The sequence below is a fragment of the Mustela nigripes genome, chromosome 4 (genome assembly GCF_022355385.1).
Source record: "Mustela nigripes isolate SB6536 chromosome 4, MUSNIG.SB6536, whole genome shotgun sequence".
NCBI classification, from domain to species: Eukaryota; Metazoa; Chordata; class Mammalia; order Carnivora; family Mustelidae; genus Mustela; species Mustela nigripes.
Window position 1 is genome coordinate 163817028 of NC_081560.1, and position 26717 is coordinate 163843744.

The 26717-nt window shown below is 45.0% G+C and overlaps 1 protein-coding gene across 1 annotated transcript in view; it reads left to right on the top strand.

Annotated features, from left to right (window-relative positions):
* The window catches only part of ABCC2 (ATP binding cassette subfamily C member 2), a 74346-nt gene extending 48314 nt beyond the window's left edge, over positions 1-26032 (top strand). Inside the window, exons 19-32 of the mRNA XM_059398333.1 lie at positions 2972-3152; positions 8606-8729; positions 9003-9138; positions 10389-10608; positions 10754-10908; positions 13517-13672; positions 15138-15337; positions 16214-16340; positions 18419-18520; positions 18953-19096; positions 19976-20134; positions 21111-21277; positions 23063-23257; positions 23937-26032. Coding sequence (XP_059254316.1) covers positions 2972-3152; positions 8606-8729; positions 9003-9138; positions 10389-10608; positions 10754-10908; positions 13517-13672; positions 15138-15337; positions 16214-16340; positions 18419-18520; positions 18953-19096; positions 19976-20134; positions 21111-21277; positions 23063-23257; positions 23937-24066 — 2196 coding nt within the window. The 3' untranslated portion in view covers positions 24067-26032. The remainder of the gene's footprint in view (positions 1-2971; positions 3153-8605; positions 8730-9002; positions 9139-10388; positions 10609-10753; positions 10909-13516; positions 13673-15137; positions 15338-16213; positions 16341-18418; positions 18521-18952; positions 19097-19975; positions 20135-21110; positions 21278-23062; positions 23258-23936) is intronic.
* The last annotated feature ends 685 nt before the right edge of the window (positions 26033-26717 follow it).

The following is a 26717-nucleotide window of genomic DNA, read 5'->3' on the forward strand; positions in this document are numbered from 1 at the left end:
ACCCATGAAAGCTTCCATCTTGAGGTCATGGCTTCTGCCAGAACTGTCTAATTGGAGCCTTATTCTGTGTCTCTGACATTGAGCCTCTTAGGATGATTGATGTGATAAAAGGCTCTTTGAGACCTGTGGTATAATAAGGAATACATTTGGGTTTTGTCCCCAGGTCCTGGCACAGACCCCCTAACCCTTGGACTTTGCCGAGTAATAATACTAAGAGTGGTTTCTGTTCATAAGCCTGAGGAGTGACTAGGATGTGTTCCCTGGACCGCTTCAGGACAGGGCTGTTGGAGAGAAAGCCCAGGTGATGGGCGGGTTAGAACTTCCAGCCCCACCTACAAACCTCTGGGGAGGGACGGAGGGCCTGAAGACTGGGTTACAAAAATCTGGGTTACACCTGGATTGGTGTCAGTGCCGCAAAGGTCCTGAGAGGATGGCCCAGTTGGTGAGAGCCGGGGAGGCCCATAGGTGCTCCCCACAACCCCTTCTGTTGCTCTGTTTGTGTTTCTTCCATTTGACTCTTCTTGAGTCGTGTCCTTTACAACGAGCTGACAAACCTAAGTGTGTTCTGGAGATCTGTGAGAGCCACTCTAGCAAGTTATTGTTCACGAGGAAGGGGCTTTATAGCTGGTTGGTCAGAAGTATGGGTGGCTCAAGAATTCCAACCGGCATCTGAGATCAGGTCCATCTCATGGGCCCGAGCCCGTAAGCTGTGGGCTTGGCGCTCATTCCAGGAAGTCAGTGTCAGAATGGAACTGAATCGTCTGAAAACCTCCCAGAGGACCCAACAAGTCACCTCACTGGTGGGACAGAGGTCACCCTGCAGGTTTTAGCGCTCTGCTCTATGAAGGCGCTTCCCCAGATGCCCCGCAGGATGTAGGAACGCTGTGCCTGGAAGGGATGACTCAACCTAAACATAAAAAACCAACATTTCTTGAGTATTTGTTTTGTCCCAGGCTGGTGCTAAGTACTTTGATTGCATTTCCTCACTTGGTTCTTGCAATGCGCCTGAGAGACAACACTGAGGAGGCAGCCAGAACAAGTCAGAAGAGCCCGTGGTAGGTGAAGACTTGGCTTTTCTTACCACGGGCCACCTAGCACATCTTCCCGGACACGGCGGGCTGAAAGGGGCAGGGGCTAACAGAGCCCCTCGAGGATTTGTGTGTTTCTCACCAGCAGTAAGTGTAGAATGAGGGCTGTCAAGAACAGCTCCCTGAGCATTGGTCAGTGTTTGGCCTGTTTCTTTCAAGACTTTTGGATTGCTGCCGGTCAGGATAGGTGGGCTGCTGTCCCACTGAGGGCCTTTGCCTCTTTGGATCAGCGAGTCAACAGGAGCTCACTCTCCATCCTACTCCGGGTTCTGGCTCCTGTCTGTAAGTCCTCTTGGCCCCATTTATTCATGAACTGTGGACCGGGGCACCTGGGTGGCTCAGTTGGTTAAGCAACTGCCTTCAGCTCAGTTCACGATCCTGGAATCCGGAGATCAAGTCCCACATCAGGCTCCCAGCTCCATGGGGAGTCTGCTTCTCCCTCTGACCTTCTCACCTCTCATGCTGTCTCTCACTGTTTCTCTCTCAAAGAAATAAAATCTTTAAAAAAAAAAAAAAAAACCACAAAATTCCGAAAGGATGGCACATGAACTGTGTACCACCCTGTGCCTGACTGTGCCTGACTTTGTTGCAAAGACTGGGCATACACACACGAAAAGGCCTGGTCCTTGCTTTCAAGTAAACATACAATCTAATGGGAAGACATACAGAAAAGTGAGCAATAATAATACAAGAATTATTTTAATGGCAGTCTATGCAGACTACAATAGAACCATTGGGGGGATACCCAAGTCTTACCTGGGGACTCAGGAAAGGCTCCCAGAAGACTTGGCTTTGAGCTGAGACTGGGAGGGTGAGCATTTCCTGGGATCTTCTAGATATGAGGGATCTGGTCTCTGTGGGGTCATGAGGTAGAGAACAGAGGCAGTGGTTTGGGTCCTCTCTCCAGAGGCCCATTTCAAGCCCATCCCCTGTCTGAAACACATTACTGATCCATGAGTGTTTTTCTTTCTCTGACTGGAGTCTCTGCCTCCTTGGTCAGTGTGGTTCGCAAGTACACAGGAGTACAAGGGATGCCAACTCTCCCGCACCAGGGAGGGCCTGGGCTGAAGACAACCTTGGATGCCCCTGCCGTGTCTCTAACGCGCCGAAAGAATCTGAGCAGCTGTTGTTAGTTTAGTTGATTAGCCGGTTATTTGAAGGGGAAGTTAGTTAGCTAGTTATTTGGTTTGTATGCATCAGTTAAATTGATAGACTTTGATCTCAAGTGACATTCCTAAGCCCCCAGGAGGCTGGAAGAAGGTGTGTAGGGAAAACCGCATATCACTACAGAAAATAACTGAATATATCCACTAGGGAAGGAGTCTCCTCTTACACACAGGGTCTGGTGTCAGGATTAGGTGTTGGAAAGGAAAGAGGAAGGAAAAGAGATTAGGTGGTCAGGGCTACATTTTGAAACCGAGCCCTACTTTGAAACAGAATTAAGATGACTGTTTTTCTTTTCTTCTTCTTCTCCTTCTTTCTTTTTCTTCTTCTTTTTTTTTTTTTTAAAGAGCAAGTCAAGGAAGGTGATAGACATTCTGGGTAATTGGAAGTTAGCTACTCATAGTTAGTGGGAGGTTAGTTTCTTTCCCCTTTTTTTATTTATTTTTTTAAAAAAGATTTTATTTATTTATCAGAGAGAGAGAGCGAGCACAGGCAGACAGTGGCAGGGCGAGAAGCAGGCTCCCCGCCGAGCAAGGAGCCCGATGCGGGACTCGACCCCAGGACGCTGGGATCATGACCTGAGCCGAAGGCAGCTGCTTAACCAACTGAGCCACCCAGGCGTCCAGTTTCTTTCCTTTTTAAGAGCAAGCCAAGGATGGTGGTGGCCAGAGCGTCTCACTAAGGGAAGGCGATGGTACAACTCCCTGTTGTTCTTTCAGACTCGACTCTTGGTTACGCACAGCATTCACTTTCTTCCCCAAGTGGATGAGATCGTGGTTCTGGGGCATGGCACCATCTTGGAGAAGGGATCCTACAGCTCTCTGCTGGCCAAGAAAGGATCATTTGCTAAGATTCTGAAGACATTCACAAAACAGACGGGTCCTGAGGAAGAGGCCACAGGTATGTACGGAAGAATGGAACAGGATAAAGCTTGGGTATGGACAGGGTAGGACTGGTAAACTGCTGTCTCCTTCCTGCACTGTTCAGTATCCAATAGATTAGATTTGGAAGCGAATTATGCAGAGAGCCCAAATCTGTTCTTTCTGTATTTTATGTCTCTGTAAAGAAAGACAGTCTAAAAACTCTGCCTGAGCCAAATGGGGGGCTCATCTTGCTCATATGGTCTCTGACATGCAGTCGATGGACACTAGAAGGGTATGACTGAAGATTTAGGGCTATTAGCCCTTGTGAAAGAAACACTAGTGGCTTCAGGGGCCCCCTTTTAGGGATGCTGTGCTTCTATTGATTCATATTACCCATCCTATCCCACCACCCTGAATCCACTAAAACCACTTCCTGGACAGCTTCATAGGCTGGTCCCAAGTGTACACAGAATTTTTTTTCAAAGATTTTATTTATTTATAAAGTAGGCAGAGAGGTAGGTGGTGGGTGCGGGAGGAGCAGGCTCTCTGCTGAGCAGGGAGCCTGATTCAGGGCTCAATCCCCGGACCCTGAGATCATGACCTGGGCTGAAGGCAGAGGCTTAACCCACTGAGCCACCCAGGTGTCCCTGTACACAGAATTCTTGATAAGCCCTAACAAAGTCATCTGGACCAATATACCAAAACCACTGGGTGTTTCAACTCGGGAAAAATCATGGCAGTTGCATGGTCTCACAGTGTACCATAGGAATAGCCCCTAATACCACCACTATTGGGATCATCAATTAGTTCTAGTCAGCAATGGAGCCCTGATCTCTGAGGACCTTCCCAAGGATCTGCCAACAGTAGTCCTGTACATAGTCCTAGGTATCTACTTCCATAGCAGTCACCAGCAGGAGATCAAGCCTGAGAAAGCAAGATCTGGAGAGTGAATTCCAGAAGTCAGTTGGGAGAGGGAGTAGCTACCGAGCCTGCAAGTAGCTACCGGGCTCATGCAGGCATTGAAGTCAGAAAATGTGATGGTTCAAAACCACCCTGGGGAGCTCAAGGGATGGAAAGAAAAGCCTAAACCAGAAAGTCTGTAAGTGTTGGAGGGATAGTGCAGGATCAAAAAAACGGGATGATCTGGGTGACAGGGACTGGCAGCCATCCCAGGAGACCGGGTAGGGGCACTTCAAACCAGTAGAAAGGAAGAAGCCAGAACTTTCCATCAGCCTTTATGTACTCTAGGGACTGGCCTGGAGAAAACTAAAAGCACCTGCCTGGGGAGCAAAGGTCCCAAGTCAAAGAGCAGTATCCGATGCTTGATTCCCCTGAGTCATTGCTTAGTCAACCACATCACCATGACCTGCTCCAACAGTTTCCTTATGCTAAGTCTAGCCTTTCCCCCCCCCGCCCCCCGTTGGCCATGATCGGAGTTTCTGGATTCTGTTATAAACCCACATGGATGGATAGCCCCTTTGAAGAATCTTGTCCTTTATGTACAAAGGTCAGTTTGCAAAACAGCTCATCAAGCCTTTGTTCTGGTAAACACTGATTAACTATGTCTGAGCGATGCCTGACACGCTGCTAGCTGTTGGTTCTGGGACTCAAGGTTCAGACCAGTATATGGCAGAATGAAGGGAAGGGCAAGGTGACCTGTATCAATACTGGTTTGGTGTATTAGTTTCTTAATTAGCTGGCATAACAAAGAACCACAGACCAAGTGGCTTAAACAACAGAAATTTATTTTCTTATGGTTCTGGAGGCTAAGTCCCAAATCAAGGTGTTGGTAGGATTTGTTCCTTCTGAAGGTGATGGGGAAGGATATGTTTCAGGCTTCTCTCCTAGCTTCTGGAGGTTTCTTGGCAGTCTTTGGCAATTTTGGCTTGGAGACACACCACATTGTTCTCTGCCTTCATCTTCTCATGGGATGCATGTGTGTCTCTATGTCCAAATTTCCCCTTTGTATAAGGACATCAGACATAATGGATTAGGGGCCCATCCTACTCCAATCTAACCTCCTCATAACTATGTCTATAATGAGCCTACTGCCAAATAAGGTCATATTCTGAGGTAGTGGAAGTTAGGATTTCAACCACAAATTTGGCAGCAGACACAATTCAGTCTTTCACACCAGTCCTCTGACATACCCAAATTCATATCTTTCTCGTGTGCAAAATATATTTATGCCATACCGACACCCACAATGTCTTAATTATTCCAGTATCAACTCTAAGTCCAAAATCTCATCTAAATGTCAGTCCGAAGTCCCACATGTCAACATTTGACTCATGCAAGTCACTTGTGGGTGAGACCTGGAGTCTTGGGGCAGAATTCCTCTCCATCTGTCAAGCTGCAAGATCAGACAGGTTATCTGCTTCAGTAGTGAAGCAAGCATAGGATAGACATTCCCATTCCAAAAGGGGAAGATCAGAAGGAAAAAGGGGGTCATGAATCCCAAGCAAATCTAAAATCTAGCAGGACAGATTCCATCAGATTTTTAAGGTTCGATAATGATCTTGTTTGGCCTGTTGCTGTCTGTTTAGGCTCAACCTGGGCTGGTGGTTTCAACTCTTCCACCCCTGGGCAGTGGTTGTACCCTATGGAACTGAAGAGTAGCAGACCCCAGTGTTATTGTTCCCTTTACTTGAATGATAACACAGCCCTCCACAGCTGGATAGCTCTATTAGTACATTTTCCGCCTCTAGAATCCTAGAAGTCTGACAGTGTTCCTTCGTTTAGTCCTGTCTCTGTCCCCTTCAGTCTTAGCATTTCTGCTAAGAGGGTTGGTCAGATTAAGTCATATACTCAATCTCCTTAGTAAATCTGCTCTTGAGCTTTGCTGGTGGATTTTTCATTTTCACTATTGTGCTTTTCTAGGATTTGTTTTCCTTTTTAAAATTTGATCTCTTTATTGATGTTCTCTATTTGATGTGAACTCATACTTTATTTTTTATTAAAGATTTTTATTTATTTATCTGACAGACAGAGGCCACAAGCAGGCAGAGAGGCAGGCAGAGAGAGAAGGAGGGGAAGCAGGCTCTGCTGAGCAGAGAGCCTGATGCGGGGCTTGATTCCACGACCCTGGAATCATGACCCGAGCTGAAGGCAGAGGCTTTAACTCACTGAGCCACCCAGGTGCCCCTCATTCTCATACTTTAGATCTCAGACATGGCTTCCTTTCGTTCTTTGGACATATTTATAATAGTCAATTTGAAGTCTTTCTCTGCTAAGTCCAATGTCTGTGCTTGCATGGGTACAGTTCCTGTTGACTGTTTCTCCCCACCCCCACCCTGTATATGGTCCCATGCTTTCTCACAATTTTTTTGTTGAAAACTGGTCACTTTAAATAATGCAACTCTGGAAATAAGATTTTTCTTCCTTACCCTGCCAGAATTTGTTGTTGTTTGTCCTGTTTAGTTTCCTTAACTAATTCTTATGAAATCTGTATTTTTTTTTTTTTTTTTTGTCCTATGTGGCCACAGAAGTCTCTGCTTGGTTGGTCAGCTATTGATTGGACAGAGATTTCCTTAAGGGCCTGGAATCAATAAGTCACTCAGCTTTTTCTGAAAGACTTCATGGTGGGAGGGAAAGTATGTCCCTAACACGGCAATAGGCAGTTGACAATTCTACTTCACCTTTTTTTCCTTCTTGCCCAGAGTCTGAAGTTTAGCCTGGGTAAGAGAATATGACCTTCTCATGTCTGTCGTGAGCATGTGCACAGCCCTAACCATGCGTACAGTGTTCTAGATTGCCAGGAATACATTAAAAATATCAAAGATCTCTAAGGGTATCTTCTTCCCCAAAATCTTAAAAGTTTTTGTTTAGCTTATTATGTGCCCCAACTGTTATCATCCCTTAGGCAACTCCGATGTTAAACAGTTGCTGCTGATTATTTTAGCTAACTCCAGTAAGTCCGGTCCAATAAAGACAAGCCCTGTGAATCGCTTGGCATTTTGGCTAAGATCAAGTATAAAGACCAGCCCTGTGAATGGGGTTTTCTAGAGAACTGCAGGCAGGTCAAATAATGACAATTCTCTAGGGACTGAAATTGGTAATCCAGGGGCTAATGGGACTAGTAATCACAACTGCAACTTTTTACCCAGGCCTTTTTTATTTACCTTTAAATTCCCCTGACTCTCCCATTTTGGGGAGGCAAATTTGAGGCTTGTCCTCCCGTCTCTTCATTTGGCTTCATCTTGCGTAATCCCTTTCCTTGTTGAACAGTCAGTATCTCAGTGATTGCCTGTCCTGTTTATTGGGAAGTCAGACTTGGGTTTGGTTCCAGGATGAGATGTTTGGGAGAGTTTTGAACACATTCTCTTCCCTCCAGCAGTTAGGAGGCTGCTGATTTTTTTGTAGCTAACCATGTTTGTGAGGTTATTAGTATTCTAGGCTATAGCAGATCCCAGGAGGAAATTAATCTATCAAAAAACTTCATGTTCTTACTGAGATTTAGCCATTTTTCTTAAATAAATGTTCCTTGGATTGTTGCAAGACTGGTTAATTTCAGAGTTATAAAGTTGGTTTTAACAATATTTTGCCATGGGGACACCTGGGTGGCTCAGTTGTTTGGGCGTCTGCCTTCGGCTCAGGTCATAATCCCAGGATCCTGGGATGCAGGCCCACATCAGGCTCCCTGCTCAGTGGGAGCCTGCTTCTTGCTCTCTCCCTGCTCATGCTCTTTTTTCACTCTCTCTCTCTCTCTGTCTTTCTCTCAAATAAATCAAGTCTTAAAAAATATATCTTGCCATTGATTTCATGGGGTTATCCATTTCCAGAGCTCTTTGTCGTTGCCACTGATGCCCAGGCTGTTTTACATTTTATTTTTAATTTCTAAAATCTCTTTCTTATTTGCAGGATATGTTTTTTAAATGTTTTAAATTCAGGGATGCCTGGGTGGCTCAGTCAGTTAAGTGTCTAACTCTTGATTTTGGCTCAAGTTATGATCTCAGGTGGTGGGACTGAATCCCACATCAGACTCCCTGCTGGGCATGGGGCCTGCTTGGAATTTTCTCTCTCCCTTCCTCCTCCTCTCTCTCCCTCTCTAAAGGGGAAAGGGAGGAAAAAAAAAAGAATAAAAATAAAAATATATTTTAAATTCATAAAACTTTGTAAAGTTATTTGAAGTTCAAGAAGAGCATTTTCAATTTACACTCACCTCCTGAGTCAAGTCTAGGAATTAGGACTCTTCTGCTTATCTACTCTAACCCTTAAAAAGTTCTTTTCTTGCTGCAAAGAAACTAAGACACTTCTGGGGATATTTCTCTCCTTTTTAACATTTCTCTTCTACTAGAAACTCCTCTCTCCTTTATTCTGGTATTCCTCGGTATACTAGTCAATAATCAATCAATCTGGAACAAAATCACCAGCCTGTGTGTATGTCTGGGATCTCTTGCTGAGGGGCCAGCAAGGTCAGAAAAGAATTCTTGTTTGTAGAACTTTGCAGCTCTAAGTTGCCATCTCCCTAACCTTTGATGTGTCTCCTAGTCAATGAGGACACTGAAGATGATGATGACCGTGGGCTGATGCCCAGTGTGGAGGAAATCCCTGAGGATGTGGCCTCCTTAGCCACAAAAAGAGAGAACAGCCTTCATCGAACACTCAGTCGCAGGTTGGTCATCTCGTCAGCCGGCAGCCCTCAGCACATCCAAATTTCCACTGGATCATTCTCTTTCTCTGTGGGCTTTTCCCAGGGGAATGGACACCGGGATACTCTCAGCCCTTCCTTTGTTTCTTTGAATGGAGTGGGGGCTGGGGGGTGGCAGATTTCCCCCAGAGCACTTCAATGTAAGCAGAGCGACTGTGACACGTGCTTGCTTCTTGACCTTGGGGTGCACTTATGTGCTCAAGAACGCATTCCCCCCCCCCCCCACCGATTTCTCAGTTCTAGGTCCAATAGCAGGCGTTGGAAATCCCTAAGAAACTCTCTGAAAACTCGGAATGTGAATACCCTGAAGGAGGAAGAAGAAACAGTGAAAGGACAAAAACTAATTAAGAAGGAATTCATACAAACTGGAAAGGTGGGCACCATAATAAAAAGTTCCATTTCAGGTGATACAAGGCTTGGGATCTGAACATTGTAAAGTTTGATAATTTGACTATCTGTCTACAGGAGGGATAAGTCTTGTGTGCTTTGCAAATCGTTAAATTCATCATTGAAATGTTGGTAGAGGCTTTGGGCTTTCTATCAAATCATATTTCCAAGAATGACAGGTTTCCCGTGTATATCCTCCTAGCACATTTCATGAATGATTCCATTCTGATATGGGAAGAGAAAAATAAAACTGCTTTGAGATGCAAGTCTTGGACCCAGAGAACACTAATAAATCAATCTCAGAGCACACAATTCAAATTAGTAAAGCTTAAGACCTTAAACCTAAGACCTTGTTTTCTTGTTTATTTGTTTTTGTTTTGTTTTGTTTTTTAAGATTTTATTTATTTATTTGACAGCCTGAGATCACAAGTAGGCAGAGAGGCAGGCAGAAAGAGAGGAGGAAACAGGCTCCCTGCTGAGCAGAGAGCCCGATTCGGGGCTTGATCCCAGGACCCTGGGATCATGACCTGAGCCAAGGCAGAGGCTTTAACCCACTGAGCCACACAGGCGCCCCTAAGACCTTGGTTTTAACTTAAGTCCAAATTAATAATTTAACTTGTTTTAAGTTAAAACATTAAGTTTTTTAACTTTAAGTCCAAATTTAAATCCAAATTAATAAGTCCAAATTAATAATCCAAGGTCTACAGTATAAACCCCATCCCATTCTGGGGTGTGAGTGTGTGTGTGTGTGTGTGTGTGTGTGTGTGTTGTTGTTGTCGTTGTCGTTCCACTCTGTTTTTGTCTTTCTCCCTTGATAGCATCTAGAAGCTCATTAATGATGTGATGTTATGGGGCACCCGGGTGGCTCAGTGGTTTAAGCCTCTGCCTTCAGCTCGGGTCATGGTCTCAGGGTCCTGGGATCGAGCCCCTCATCGGGCTCTCTGCTCTGCAGGGAGCCTGCCTCCCCCTCTCTCTCTGCCTGTCTCTCTGCCTACTTGTGATCTCTGATAAATGAATAAAATCTTTTAAAAAAATAATACATAATGTGATGTTATTTCCCCTGCACTGTATTTCAGCATTGATTATGATCCTGGCCCAATGCAGAAATAGACCACAGATGACCAAACCTGCTATCCACTTTTCCAGGGGAGGCCACTCCTCCTTGTGATTGGTATTCTAGGTAATTCCTCACCAAATGCCATTAGGATTTCTAACACTGAGGATGGGGCTTTTCAGGTGAAGTTCTCCATCTACCTCAAGTACCTAGGAGCAATAGGATGGTATTCGATATTCTTCATCATCTTGGCCTATGTGATCAATTCTGTGGCTTATATTGGATCCAACCTCTGGCTCAGTGCTTGGACCAATGACTCTAAAACCTATAATGGCACTGACTATCCAGCGTCTCAGAGAAACCTGAGAATTGGCGTCTATGCAGCTCTGGGATGCGTGCAAGGTACGTCTGATGGCAATGACAGCCATCTCTTAGAGAATCTGTCTCGTCTGTGTACTTTGCCTAGACTCAGGGCAAAAAAAAAAATGCCCTTGTGTCCTTGGCACAAGTCCTGCGGATCCTGCTGACTAAATGGTTTTGTTTCTAGGTGCATTTGTGCTCATAGCAAATCTCTGGAGTGCCCATGGTTCTACTCACGCATCAAACATCCTTCATAGGCAACTGCTAAGCAGTATCCTTCGAGCACCCATGAGTTTCTTTGACACAACGCCCACAGGCCGGATTGTGAACAGGTTTGCTGGGGTAAGTACCTGAATGGCTGTGTGATGTGTTTGTTTGTTGAGGGTGTTTCCACTCTGACAGGGACAGAATTCTCCCATGGCCCGAGGCAACGCCATGCTGGTACAGTTCCTCCATCCACTTAGCATGCACATGCTTCCTGCATACCCTGGATGAGGTCCCAAGGATCCTGGAGACACAGAGACAAAAAGCTCTGGCCCTTTAAGGTGCTCACCATCTAGTGAGGGAAACAACCAAGGAAATAAGAGGAGTATGACGGAAGACAGTAAAACCAGTGACAGCGATGTGTGTAGACTGGTGTTCTGGGAACACAAAACAGTGACAGAGAACAGCAGTAGTAGCTCAGCCTGGGTGACAGGGCGGGAAATGACAGAAAACATGAGACTTAGGTCCTAGAAGGAACTTTCTTAGCCATGGAGATGGTGGAGCCAGGGGTTGGCGGTAGAAACAAAATGAGAAGGAATATTCTGCTGAGGGGGAAACACAAGTAAAAGCACGATCACTGGCTAGAATGGTGAATAAAAGGGAAAACAGGAAAACCCTTTGTTTGGTTTATGTTCTGTTCCTGCTTCTATCTTTGCTACTTTAAGAATAAACTGGGTCTGAACTGTGGAAGAGAGCCACATATAATTTAATTTAATTTAATTTTTAAAAGAATTTTATTTATTTGACAGAGCGAGAGAGGGAACACAGGCAGGGAGAGTGGGAGAGGGAGAAGCAGGCTTCCTACTGTGCAGGGAGCCCTATGTAGGGGCTTGATCCCAGCCAAAGGCAGATGCTTACTGACTGAGCCACACGGGAGCCCCAAATTTTAATAAGGTTCTAAAACCTGGTCTCTACATACTGCAGATCCTGGAGCCCTTGGCATTCACTCATTCCAAAGCACTTCTCGAGCACCCAAGAGGAACACTGGAACGCTCACTAAACGTTAAATTGTAGATGGCTCTCTTCCAAGGGCCAAACCCAACTCCTTCATTCTCAGTGCATAGGAGATAGTAATTTCAGAAACAGAGGAAGAAAGCGAGGAATTCTGAGTAACAGTCAACTGTCATCAGCACAGTTTAAGTCCTCTGTTATTAGAAGAGGGAGCACGTTTTTCAAAATGTCTGAGCAGCTACGGGCCCTTCCTGGTTTCATCTTGGAGCAGACAGAAGAAAGGCCAGCCCACAGCCAGGTTCTGGGGACACAGTGCCTGCTTCAAAAGTGGGCACATTGATTGGTCTGCATTTATCACTTTCCTCTAGGACAAAATTGGTGAGCATGAGGTCATTGGGGACCACTTCAATAGGTTTTCTGCTCTTCAACAGAACCTAAAATAGCACACAATTTTAGATGGGAAGATTCTCATGGGAATCTTGCAAAAATTGCACACCCTTTTCTTATGTTGCAAAATATACATAATTTCTGAAAAAAGAACGCAGAACTCTTACTGTGAGTTAGTAAGGCAACTGTTCTATTTTGCTCACTGCTTTTGCATGAAAAAGGAAGCTCGTGTTTGATTACATGGTGAGGTATAGGGGAAGGTGGCCCATGCCTATAAAGGAAAGTTTGATTTAGAATCCTCTAGGATTGATAGCTGAGCCCCTAAGAAGAGGTGAAGGGAAAGGGTGGAAGAAAGAAAGCTGGAGAATCTGTGCCAAGTAGGGGTAAAAAGTAATCTACATAGAACTCATAGCCTGTGAGGATTTCTTTTTTTCTGCCAATCCTGGACATAAAGTTATTTGCATCCTGCTTTGACTTTGGGAAGGTAAATTAGACTCAGGAGTCATTCAGGACTCTCTTGGGAAACTTACCCTTATCAGATTGGGACACTCCAGAGATAATTTGAATTTGCCTTGATAATCACATATTACTAATTGTAGAATCAGCATAATCTAAGAAATAATCAGTCAGGGAAACCCAAAGTGTAAGTCAGGCTTCCTTGTACAGTATACTAAACCATTATCCATTCATCCACCCGTCCATTTGCTCATTTATTCAGCATGACATGAAGGCAATATGGCAGCAAGACCCATTTTTTCACCTCTGGGTTACTCTGTTAGAACACTGGTCAGGCAAGGGTCACATTCAAACTCCTCCTCCCTCTCCCCTTGAGGCTCTGTGCTCGGTGGAGAAAACAACTTCCTAGGTAGAGGATGGTTCTTTAGTCAAGTGGGGGTGACCAGGCTTGTTGACTGGAGCCTTCATACGAATTGAATGCTGGTTATGTGCCAGGCTCTGTTTAGGCACTCAATGGAATTAGGCCCCTTGTATTGTTAGATTAATTGAATTGGCTTGGTTATAGGAGGATTTACCTGTAAAGCTCTATTAGCTTTAAATTAGGCCATTACATTGGTTTAATAAATTCAAAAACCTTTACCAAGTCTATTGAAAAAGGTGAAGGGTGACTTCCATGTCTGTTTGGAGGGGTTTAGAAAGATGAAGAAATTACAGAAATGAGATTGGCTATTGGGAGGAGCACAACAGTATATTGCAAATGAATATCATGAAATGATTAAACAAAGGAGACACTGAGAACCCAGAATCAAACAAATTCTCTGCTGGAATCAGGAAGAAGGAAAATGGGGCAGGAATCCATTAGTATACCATTCTTCTAATTCTGTGTTCCTAGGATATTTCCACAGTGGATGACACCCTTCCCTTATCCTTGCGCAGCTGGATATTGTGCTTCCTGGGAATAATCAGCACCCTTGTCATGATCTGCACGGCCACTCCAATCTTCGTCGTGGTCATCATTCCTCTTGGCATCATTTATGTGTCTGTTCAGGTAGGTTTGGAAACAGCTAGGTCTCCTCTCTACTTATGAAAGCCCAGGTTCTTTCCTGAGAATCTTCTGTTTTGTCTATTGCTAGTCACTTAGTCCCATCCAGCATCTTTGTCACTTAGTCCTATATTGATATACCAAGGAGCTGTAGGCCACTGTCTAGAGCTCAAACATCAATACCAATTGGTATATGGTTCAGAGAAAATCTCACCTTAGCTGCTGTCCCCCAGAAGCTTATATGGGGCAGATTTATGTTTGGATCCAAGACTACCTTGAGGTAGTCAAGCCATCCAGAGGTTGGCTCTGGATGATCTTGAAGTTCAGTAAGATCTCCCATAATGGTTAAGTCATTGGTTGCTTCTAGAAGGGTTATATACTATGGCTGCTTCCTTGATTGGCTTAGGCTTATCTGCTGGGAGATGTATCTTGGCAAGAGCTAGATCTCTTCTCACTTCAGGGTAGTTCTAGTTTCACTGCGATGCCTATGAATGATGGGATGTCTGTAGGCTCAATGGCAGTATGTTCTTGAGGGAACTGGTGGCTTGAAAGCCAATTCTCAGGAAAAAAAAAAAAAAAAAAGAAGGGACTCCATTCCCATATTAAAAACTGATGAGGGGAGGCAAGCTGTGGAGAGAATTCCTTAGGATGATCTATTCGCCTTGGGAAAACAATTCTAAAAAACTTTCATTCAAGGGCAGCCCTGTCACCTGTGGTAAGGTGATACCCCCTGGTATTTGTGTTAAGTTCCTCAGGTACATTGTTACCTCAATGACCGCCTCTCAGCCAATAAAGAAGCAGGATATTTAAGGAAATTTCCAGGTATAACATTTTGAATTCTGACACTCAAATGCCCATCCCTTTCCTGGTTTCAACAAATCTCCACAGAATCTCGGAGCACCACTGAACCTCTTCCCACTGAACCTCATCCTTCAACCCTTGTGTCTCAAAATCCAACTGTACACTTTTAGTTCTAGTTCTTAGACTCTTGACACTCCACACATTTCCAGAACTATCTCTCTCTTCACAAACCATTAAAGTACAGTGTGGTCACTTACCTGACTGTTCAATTTTTATCTAAACCTCAGAATGCCTTTCTCTGGCCATTTCCTGCTCCTCTCCACTTTCCATGCCCCTTGTATCCCAGCTACAATTTACAAAATCCATTTGGAGACCATTTTTCTAGCTGCTACAAAAACTGTCACTTGGACAGCGTATGCAGATTCTTGGGAGAATATGGATTAGGCTGACAAAATTCCTCATGTGGTTATAATCTCACCTTCATTGCCTTCTGTTCTCCACCAACCTCTTCCTTTGTGCCTCTCTCTTCATTCCTCTAACCAGAGGGGATGCTGGAGGCTTCTGTCCTGTTCAAATATGGGCAGTGCCCATGAAGGTGAAAGGCCACCGAGAAAGAGGTATTCCATATGCAACATGATTATGTGACTGACTCTTTACTTTTGGGGTCCAGATATTTTATGTGGCCACTTCCCGCCAGCTGAAACGCCTGGACTCTGTCACCAGGTCCCCAATCTACTCTCACTTCAGTGAGACAGTGTCAGGTTTGTCCGTCATCCGTGCCTTTGAGCACCAGCAGCGATTTCTGCAACACAATGAGAGGCAGATTGACACCAACCAGAAATGTGTCTTCTCCTGGATTGTCTCCAACAGGTGAGGCTGCCCCTGTGTATTTACTGAAATATACACTTTAAGCTTCCACGTGTTTGATATTAGCTATGGGAGGGGAGGGGTAGCCAGTGATGTGAATTTCGCTGTGGCCAAACATGGCTGTCCCATAAGTAGAAGAAAGTATGAGCTTCAGGGTCAGAGACGGAGTCCCTGTGCATACTTTGCTATTTACCAAGCTAGGTAAAATGCCTTGACCTTCAAAGGAAAATCTCAGTTCTTGTTTTTACAATGACTAGAACATAACCTATATCATAAGTCAAATGACCTCTATAAGCATTTGATATCCCAGGCACCAAACAAGCGGGGTGAGCTGGGCATTCGTAGCTGGCATCCCTGAGAAGTGGATGTGAGATTCTCCACAGGCAGGACACTCTTTGTAGGGTGGCAAAAGAAGCTTGCTCGCTTGGTAAAGCATGTCACTCAACCTTGGGGTTTTGAGTTTGAGCCCCATGTTGGGGGTACAGTTTACTTAAAAAAAAAAAAGTGAATTCCCAAACTCCACTCTAGGCTCCCTGAATCAATCTCCTGGGAAAGAGTCCCAGAATTTTCTTGCATGAATTTTGTATTTTTAATAATTACCTCAGACCATTCTTCTGCTTTGGCAAGTATGAGAGACCCTGAATCACAGGATTCTCTTCATGTAGCCAACTTCCCTAGTACCTTTAAAATGCCATTTATTTTCTAAAACCTAACTTTAAAAGACTTCAGGAACATATGATATAGTCAGATTGAGACATTTGTAAGAACACAGCCCAACCAACTCAATCCCTCCCCATGTTCCATGGACATGTAGGTTGCTGGTTAAGGTAAGGAGGTGAATGTCAGTGACACTTTTTCTCTGGTTCTGTTGCCCTACAGGTGGCTTGCAATTCGTCTGGAGCTGATTGGGAACCTGATTGTCTTCTTTTCATCCCTGATGATGGTTATTTATAAAGATAACCTCCGTGGAGACACTGTGGGCTTTGTTTTGTCCAATGCGCTTAATGTGAGTATGAAGGTTGGGAGTTAAATTAATGCACTTATTCTCAAACTGAGTCTAGAGTATACTGTGGAGTTTGTGTTCTTGATTCCTTTCTAGATCCAGAGGGACTAGGGAACTGAAGTTCAAGCCCTGGCTCTGTCTCTTACTAATTGTGTGACCTATCGACATGTTCCTTACCCTTTCTGAGTGGGTACCAGTGTCATCTGGAAAAATGGACAAAAATTTTGTTGCCCTTGGGAGTTAAGAAAGCAGTGTGAGGGGTGCCTGGGGGGCACAGTGGGCTAAGCATCCAACTCTTGGTTTCGGCTCAGGTTGTGATCTCAGGGTTGTGAGATAGAGCTCTGTGCTGGGCTCTGTGCTGCTCAGCATGGAGTCTGCTTGGGATTCTCTCACCCTCTGCCTCTCCCCCTACACTCGTGCACATACTCTCCCTCCCACTGTCTCCCTCTAAATAAATCTTAAAAGAAGACAGCAATTCAATATGACTTAATCTGATAGTTCCCTGCCTCTTTACCTCTTTGCCTGATTCTAGTCAAAAGAGAATAAATGAGAAATGAGTTTCTTTCCGTTTATTATTTTTTTTAAGAAGGCTCCACACCCAACGTGGGACTCAAACGCATGCCCCCCTTTTTTAAAACAAATATTTTATTTATTTATTTGACAGACAGAGATCACAAGTAGGCAGGCAGGCAGAGAGAGGGGGGGAAGCAGAGCCCAATACCGGGCTTGATCCCAGGACCCTGAGACCATGACCCAAGCCGAAGGCAGAGGCTTTAACCCACTGAGGCACCTAGGCGCCCCTCAAACACATGCCCTTGAGATCAAGAGTCATATGCTTCACCAGCTGAGCCAGCCAGGTGCCCCCAGTTTCTTTTCCATAATAGTAACAAAGTCTTTTGAATATCTTTTTCTATTTTTGTTTTTCTTAAATCACAGAATAAATTCTAATAAAGAATGTAGTCCAGTAAACTATATAATGTATCCCCAGTATGACTAGGCAATACATTATTTCCTAGTGCCCAAGGTTGTGGCTGACACTACAATCTGTATTCACTGAAGGATACTCATTTTATGAGTCATTTGGCCATCTTTCTCGATATTTTGGGAACTAACATATTGGCTTACATAACTACCAGTCCGTTCTGTATGGTGCTGTGCTCATTTGGAGTTGTTAAGGCCTAAGGCAATCATGGTGGGGCCCCAAAGAGAACTCTCTTATACACCAGAGTTATTCGGTTCCTTGATCCACTGCTCCTTCATTACCCTCAAGCCCATTTTGGGGCTTATTAACCTCGGGTGGATGGGGCAAAGACAACGATTAGACTAAATGAAAACAAAAACATTCAGATATCAACAATTCATTTCACGTGGTTCTACCTAAACAAAGTGGTTACTCTTCTCTCCAACATCCTGTACTCTCCCTCTTTTCAACCACCATTTGCTCAAAAAAAACCAACAAAACAAAACAAAAAAACAACAACCCTGGTCTAAGTGTATGTGTGAAAGAAGCTTGCATCTAAGTAATCCACAGATTCCCCAGGCTCTAGACTGGCGCAGACTTGGACAAGCTCTTACTGCTGGTTACACGTATTTCTGCAGGCAGGAGTTTACTGGGGTAAAGAGGGTCCTTGTCAATGCTCCACCCCGAGCCTTGGGCTCTTGTTGAAAGCAGAGAGAGGAAGCAGCTTTTTGGAAAGTTTTCTCTTATGCTTTCCCCATTTATAGAACGCCACCCACTCTTCCTTCTACAGAGAACATTGGGCTTCCAGGCAGGAGATTGGAGTTCTGGTCCCCCTCTACCCCCTGCCAGCTTCTCCAACCCCAACTTAGCCCCAGCCGCTCTGGTCTCGTGTTGTCTTTCATGTGCCGCCACATGGTTGAGGTCTTACTTGTCTTCCAGACCATACTGGTCTCATTGCCTCCCCCAAGGAGGTGAGGACTGTCACTGACACTTTTCCCTGTTCTCTCAAAGAGCTCGGCAGTGTGCTAGTACGAAGTGGGCATCAGATTGACCTTATGGCTTGACTGAGCTGGTATCTAAGCCAGAGGTGATCTTTCGTTTTCTGGGTTTTTTTCTGTAGATCACACAGACCTTGAACTGGCTAGTGAGGATGACGTCAGAAATAGAGACCAACATTGTGGCTGTTGAAAGAATAAATGAGTACATAAAAGTGGAAAACGAGGTACGGAGGATTTAGAAGAACCCAGGGACAAGGCAAAAGAAAAACGTTCCCTTCCAGAGGGCATCTTTACCCTGTCTAGCGATTTTACGGGGAGTCACAAAGGTTCTTCTGAAGTTTGCTTTGCTCTAATTCAACCCAATTTCTTGAAACTTAAAATAGGAAATGGTTTAGGGGGAGGTGAGGTCTTGGAATGCACCAAGTTAAAGGTGTCTTCATTCTGGAAGTCCACAGAGCAGCACTGTGGAATGGAGCTTCTTTGATTGAATAAGGCAGGAACCTTCTGGAAGTACTAGTCTAATTCATTCTAGTCCATACAGATGCCCACAGGCGGCTAGGACACTGCTATCCTCCTAGTCTGTGACACGAGACCTGTGGGGATTATTCAGTGAGTGGCCACCATGTAAAGCACTTCTCTTCCTGTCTCTTTGCCAGGCACCCTGGGTGACTGATAAGAGACCTCCCCCAGGATGGCCCAGCAAAGGGGAGATCCAGTTTAACAACTACCAAGTGCGGTACCGGCCGGAGCTGGATCTTGTACTGAGAGGGATCACTTGTGACATTAGGAGCATGGAGAAGGTATGTGGAGCTGAAGAAAGGCCTGAATGTGCGTCCTCGTGATCAGGACACAGTTGGACACAGGGGTGGAAAGCAGCTGGACTCTGCTTTCATTATTGGGCTGGAATGAGAGGGTCAGGGCAGTCTTCTGCCCTGGGAAGGTGCAGGGACACAGCTCCACCACCAGAGGGCAGGATATCAACAGAGGATCAAACCGACTTACCGGGGCTGGAAGGGTTTTCCGCTCAGCCCTTCCCGGTTTCCCTGAGGGGCGGGGCGGCAGCACCGTCTTCGCCTCTGGCTGATGGGGGCTCATTTCCTGTAAGGGCCATGTCTTGTGGAGGGGAAGTCAGGAAGCACCCAGCCTAGGGAAGGAACTGGTGAGGACAGCAATGTGGTCCCAGCAGAGAGAATGATTTAGTTCTCTGGTCTGCAAAGTCCTGCACCTTCCTGTGGTGCTCCTGTTCTCAAGGACTTGGGGTCTGATGTAAAAACATAGAAACGTTTAAAAAAAAAAAAAAGTGTCTGGGTAAGGTTGCTGATGAGGTTCTCAAGTGATGTGAGACCTGACTTTCCCTTTTCCTCACTTCTAAACAAAGATTTAAAAAAAAAAAAAAAAAAACCTATAATGTCCAGTCATAATTGTAACAGTTGCTGATGTGTCCAACAGTCATTGTGGTTCTGAGCAACAGTAATTGAGAAAGTAGAATGAGAAGGCCTCTTTTTCTGACATCTGGGCACTTTTTTTCTCTCACCAAAACCAAAATATTGTAGAATATCTTTGAGAAGGAGGAGCCAATCACTGTCTCTTTCCACCTGGGGTTATGAATGGCCCAGGATAAAATCATCCCCCCGAAGAAGTACATGGTGAACTAATGTACAAAGGAAATGTATTTACAGATTGGTGTGGTCGGCAGGACAGGAGCTGGGAAGTCTTCCTTGACAAATGGCCTCTTCAGAATCCTTGAGGCTGCAGGTGGCCAGATCATCATTGATGGAGTAGATATTGCTTCCATTGGGCTCCATGACCTCCGAGAGAAGCTGACCATCATCCCCCAGGTGAGTTCTAGAACTTGGTTTGTACCAGCCTCAGGGGACAGATTTTATGCAGGAAACATATGCATCTGCTTCTTGATGTATATTCACTTAGCAGTGTCATTTCTGCAGGCTACCAAGGATATCTACGCCCGTTCCCTAAGACACATCCTTGCTAGAACTTAAAAATAACACTGGCATTTTGTGGGGATAGGCTTGTGTGACTGCCAGCATCTAACCACTAGGTGGCAGGAAAACAACAGAAGTGAAATAGAGCAGATGATTATTTAGCATTTCTAGAGCCCATCCTGGGTTCACAAGACCATTGCAATCAACATTTGCAGTTTTGCTGCTGAAGCTTGAAACCATTAAGCTTTATACTCCCCATTTGCTATCGTTAAAAGACAGTGGAGGGAATTTGCTGCAGGTTTTTGCCAGCAAGTGGAACGCTTAGTGTGCATCAGCAAAAAAGTCTTCCCTTTGGCTTCCTCTGGACCCTCCCAAATAAGGTCTGCCTTGGAGGCTTCTTGGCCTGGGGGTGGGAGGTGGTATGTGGGTCCATTCTTCCTCTCTTCTTGTAGCCAAGTCTCTGGGGATGGTTTTGTCTTGTCCAATATTCACTCAGTTTGATGTAATCTTTTCTCCAGCTTCTTCAAAAAGCTTAATACATTCTTCCATGACTGTCCTGTCCCTTCCCCGGCCCACCCCTGATCCCTTCACTTCCATACCCTGAATTTTCATCTGAGGGTGTGGAACATTCCTCTTACCTTCTTAAGATATGCTGAGGTGAACTTGGAAATCCATAAATGAATCTCGCAGTGAAAAAACCGAGAGCTCCCCTTTATCTTGTGGAAGCCCCCTAGGCTTCACAAGAGCTTGACCACTACTGAGCTGTGCGTCTCGGGCCAGTCCTATCTGCCCTCTTCTAGCCACAAATAAAACCTGCTAGACCCTTTCTTGTCATGAGCTTCAATAGCCCCCCTCCTCCCTTGACTCACAGGATCCCATCCTGTTCTCTGGAACCCTGAGGATGAACCTAGACCCTTTTAACAACCACTCAGATGAGGAGATTTGGAAGGCCCTGGAGCTGGCTCACCTCAAATCCTTTGTATCTGGCCTGCAACTTGGGTTGTCTCATGAAGTGACAGAAGCTGGTGACAACCTTAGGTAATGTTTCATAACCCACTTCCCCCCACAGGCAGTGGGAGGAGGTGGGGGGAAGCACCCCTTTGTTCCTGGTGCTAATAGTATTCTGTGGGATCACAGAATTACTCCGGTCCTGGGTTGCCTTCCGAGTGGTAGACAGGGCATGGACCCTGAGCTGAGGAAGCTCCGAACAGAAGGGTGGCCCAGTAGCTCTGGCTTCCCTTGGGAACTTGTTACGAATGCAGACTCTGACGCTAGACCGACTCATCAGAATGTACGTGTTAGCAAGAGTCCCAGGTGGTCTGTGTGTACATTACAGCTTGAGAAGCACTACCTAGAGCAGAGAGTCTTAGTCCCTAGAACCCCTTAGGGAAATATTTAAAAATCCCAATGCCCAGGTGGTGCCCCAGACCCACTGAATCGGGGCCCAGGTGACATCAGTGACATCAGTGTGTAGCCTTGATACAGAATGCCATCCCATTTGTTTTCCATCAGCAACGGATCTGGGAACTAGCAGGACGTAAGTGGGTCTTCAGGCCTATGCAAAAGACCCTTCAGTCCACAAATATGTACTGATCGTGTAGAAAATGTCGTGTAGCAGATAAGCAGCCATGAGGGGCTATGGAGCTCCTTTGGCCAGATATGACATGGGGGCCTTGACATGTCTGGTTTGTGAGAACACCACATCCGACCCTCTTTCTCTCTTCATGCTGGGGACACTTAAATGGCGCGACCAGGGCCTTGATTTCAGACCTGGGTTGGAGTGGTTGAAGCCTCCATTTCTCTGGTGAGTGATGGGAGGTGGGTCATGTGGAGAGAGACAGCAGCTGAAAGCCAGACTGGCACCTGGGCCCCAGCCTGCTCTAGGAAGCCCCCCAGGGCCAGGCAGGAGGGCATGCAACCGAACTCCAGTCTTGCCCTGTCTCTGTGCGGACACTACAGTAGAAAACTGGGAGTTCATCTTGGGTGACTTCTCATCTCCAGCAGAAATTTTCTTGTGGAGAATTACAGAACTTTAGCCCAGCCCCCCTCTGTTTAATATGTTCCCTAATGGCCACAGCAGGAAAGAGCAATTAGCGAATTCCCAAATATTTCCTCCACATCATTTCCCAAAGCTGCTTTATGTAAGTAAGAGGTCCAGCCTTCATTACTGGCTTTTAGCAAATTAAAGCGATTTGCATTTTACAAGCATATTCGATTTCCACATACATTGCATCTCACACCAAGACACCATGTTCATTAGATAGCTACGTCTCTAATCGAGGCAGAAGGGCTTGAACAAATAATTAGCCTTGAGACTAGAATTACACATTAAAATAATGAATGGATTTGCTGAGGCTGCTAAGAAATGCCACTGGGACATTCTGATGCGGCGTCAACCTATATTAATGGTGTTGGGTCAGACACGGCTGTGGTGAACTTGGAGACCTCCCATCCTATTTTGGAATTGCTGTTGATGTGCTGGGATATCACCTAGGGACCCAAAGAATGGTTCCCCGGCTACGGTTTTCCAAACTCATGAAACATGGAAATTGCCTGGGGGTATTTATTAAAAAATACATGCCCTGAGGCTCCTCCCCCTCGTGTTTGAGAAGAGCAGGACCCAGGCCTATGAATTTTTAAAATTAAGCACCTGCGGTAGGAGAGAGTTTGGAAAACCTCATCTTAGCCCCTTCTGTGAGGTGTTTGTTCTGGGGGAATTTAGGAGTTGGGGTTTCAAAAGTCGGATCTGGAATGTGACCTACCCCATACCACATTGGCCATGGCTCCCAGAGGCTCATGCTTACTTTGATCCCTTGGCTGCAGCGTAGGACAAAGGCAACTGCTGTGCCTGGCCCGGGCTCTGCTTCGGAAATCCAAGATTCTGATCATGGACGAGGCCACCGCTGCCGTGGATCTGGAGACTGATCGCCTCATCCAGACAACCATCCAAAAGGAGTTCTCCCACTGCACCACCATCACCATCGCTCACAGGCTGCACACCATCATGGACAGCGACAAGTGAGTGTGGGGACAGCTTGACAGACACCACTGGGCCCTTGAATGACAGAAATAGCATTAGTCATAAAATACCCCACAGCTGAAAGTCTAAACACCATCATTTTACTGATGAGGAAACCGAAGCTTCAAGGAATTTGTCCAAAATTATACACCAAGTGAGTGAAAGCCAGCAGGGTTAAGGGAATGGACTTGAGGGCAAAATGGGCAATTGTATATGATTATTAACGGAGTGTGAGGAGGTGAAGACCCTAGCCATGAGGGGCAGGTGTTAACCACAGATCTTCTCAACCACTGAACCATGATTAGACGCTTCCTGCTTTTTCCAGCTCTGGCATGGTACGTTAAAAATGGGGGTAATGTCCATAATCTTGGAACCTGTTTGGAGACAACAGGCTCCCTTAAACAAGGTCTATCTTTAAAAAAAAAAAAAAAAAAAACTTCTGTAAAGGGACGTCTACTGTATTCTTCTACTACTTGATTCTTTGGCCATATATATGGAACCCACCATTCTTTGGCCATATATATGGAACCAGCTGTCAATGCAGACAGCTGCCGTCCATTTGTTCTCACTGCTTTGTAGCCTTTCATGAATGAATACACCATGTCTTGGTCCTGATTGTTCATACAAATGCCAAGATGTAAAATGACTGCTGACACCTTTCTTTCTCCTTTGTTTCAGGATAATGGTCTTAGACAACGGGAAGATTGTAGAGTATAGCAGCCCTCAAGAACTGCTGAGAAAATCGGGTCCCTTTTATTTGATGGCCAAAGAGGCTGGCATTGAAAGTGTGGATAGTACATCACTCTGACAGTAGGTCCCACGGGTTGGGAAAGGACTGTAGGGATCATGTCTGATTTTTTGTAAGCGCAGTCACACAGAAGTGTGTAAAATGTACATTCTAAAGCAGGATCACATTCTATCCAGCCACAGTAGAACCCCCAGACCCCGCTGTGATGATCCCATTTTGATTATATTTCCTTCCTACTTACCTTCCCAGAGATAACTCCTATCCTGAATTTTGTGATAATAATTTTCTCTTGCTTTTCACTTTAGTTTTACTGCTTGGTCTGTACCCTTAAACAAGGTGTATCTTTTTTAATTTATGTAAATGGCCTGACTCATACTTGACATATTCTTCTCTGGCTTTTGTTCAGTATTATTTTATTAACAATCCATCTGTGTCAATGCACACAGTGAGGCTGGTTCATTCCTGCAGCAAGGCAGGGTGTGAATATGCCACCATGTATCCATTGTCATGCTGCTCAGTAGGGTTATTGCTAGGGGTTTTCTCCCATTATGAACAATAGTGCCAGGAACATTCTGCTATATTACCCCTAAGATACGTGTTTAAGAGTTTCTTTAGGATGTAGTGTAGGAATATGGGTTAAGCACATGCTTATGTGCATCCACCCACTAGGTAACGCCAAACTGAGTGCCAATTCAATACACTTTTTATCAGTTTCCCTGGTTACTACTGAGATTTCTGCTGGTTCTTATTCATGGTGCTTTGTTTCCTTGTGTGCCTTGTGAATTATGACTGTGAGCTGCTCACTCCCAGCATTTTATCTGTGGGCATTCTTTGAAAGCTGAGCTCCCTGGGAAAGCGTTTGCCTGTCCCTTGGGGGGCATTACCCAGAACTGATTTGAATTAAATTCTCTATTAGGGGTTTCAAACCATATAGTTAGTGGGACTTCAGACCATATCTGGCACAAGAACCAACTTGTGGTTTACAAATTCCAAAGGCGGTTTCCTCTCCTTACCATAGTGTCTAGCTGGAGATAGACACATTGCCTTGTTGACTCCTCCTGCAGGGTGCGGTTGATTTCTCGGTTATCTGTATTACTACAGATAAAGGCGTATATATCTTTGCGTCCAGGTTTATCAGAGGGTCTCCTGTTATACTCTTTATCTTGACAGGCATTGGCTTTATCTCTTGCCTTGGCATCCTGTATTGTCAACGAAGGTCAAAGTCTTCAGGCTTCAGAAGTCACCCTAAGCTTTGCCCCTTCTTATCTTCCAGGGTTTTGTGTGTGTGTGTGTGTCCCATTACTTTGGGTTCAGTATATTCTTTACTTCCATTTCAGTGATGAAATTATATTTTTCTTTATTCATCATGTTGACTGTTGAATGAGATGCTCAGAGACCGAAACGTCCTGTAGGAAGAGCAGAATAGCTGCGAGGCTGGGGGAGGAAGGGGTTTTTCCTATTCGCTTTGTTCAGCAGCATCACCCTGGCAGTGTTGTCTGCAGGGCAGGTTATAACCAGCAGCAGGGCAGACTTCAGTTTGTCCTGTGCTTCTGGAAGCAGGGTCATTGTGCTCCTCAGACACTAGCAGCGCGCCTTCTCAGAAGGCTGGGAGTTGGCTCTTTGAGGACCTCCTGTGTTTTGTGGGAATGCAGACCGCTCTCATTTTGTTCTCATAGACTTCCAGTGGCAGCTGCTTCTGGAAGGTGCTGGCTCTCTGAAACTTATTTTCCTTTGGTCCTTTCTTCAATGCCTGCTTAATTCTTTATATTGTTCTGTTAAAATAATATAAGGTTTCTGTCTCCTGACTAACCCAGCTGATAGAACCCTTGGAGATTATCAGGTTCAAGTCTCTTATTTTTCAGAAAAGCACATAACCTACAAAAGGTCAGAGTATCCAAAGTCAAAACATGGGTATTTCTGGCAGAGCCTGGACCAGAAATCAATTTGCTGATTTTTTTCCTTCAATGGCAAAGAGTTTTTGACCTACCTACTCCTACTGATGCAAATAAAGAGAAAGTAAAGGTCATTCTTTTCTCAGAAGTGATGACTAAGACAGGCAGTGAAGCTGGTGGAAACCAGAACCAGCCTGAATCTAAAACTTTGGTGATGACTCCTCCCATTTCAAATCTTATTGGCCCAGACCCTGGATAACTGAATCCCCACTCTGAACCACTTATAATATGATTGCTCTTTCCTACTTTTATTCCTGAAGGTCCCCTTCTTTCACTTGCCCTTGAAACATTAAGATATTCTTATATTTTGGTCCTTGACCTCTAGCCCTTTCCTCCCATCCAGTTTTGACATTCATATGTTCAACTGATACTCAGTTACTGCAGATACTCAGACCTGAATATTCTTCAGGCATCTGACCCTCAACTCACCCTACTTTGACAGATGCTTCTACTCCCTCCACTCAAAAGATTTTCCCTCTACTTACCTCCAGTGGTGACCTCATTGTCCATTCAGTCCTACAAAAGGAAAACCCTGGGCATCACTCTTAACTTTTTCTTTTCTTCTCAGATCGCATTGACCACCCAGCCCTTCCAGTTTTCGGTCTTTACCCCCATCCCTTTTGCTCTCAGATTCTCATAACGTCTAAGGGCATAGATATCTGTGCATCCTGTGTTGTTTTCTTAAATATATCTCCCCATGTCTATTAGAGTGATCAGATATGCAAAACTGCCCAGGTTACTCTTACTTTCCAGAGTAAA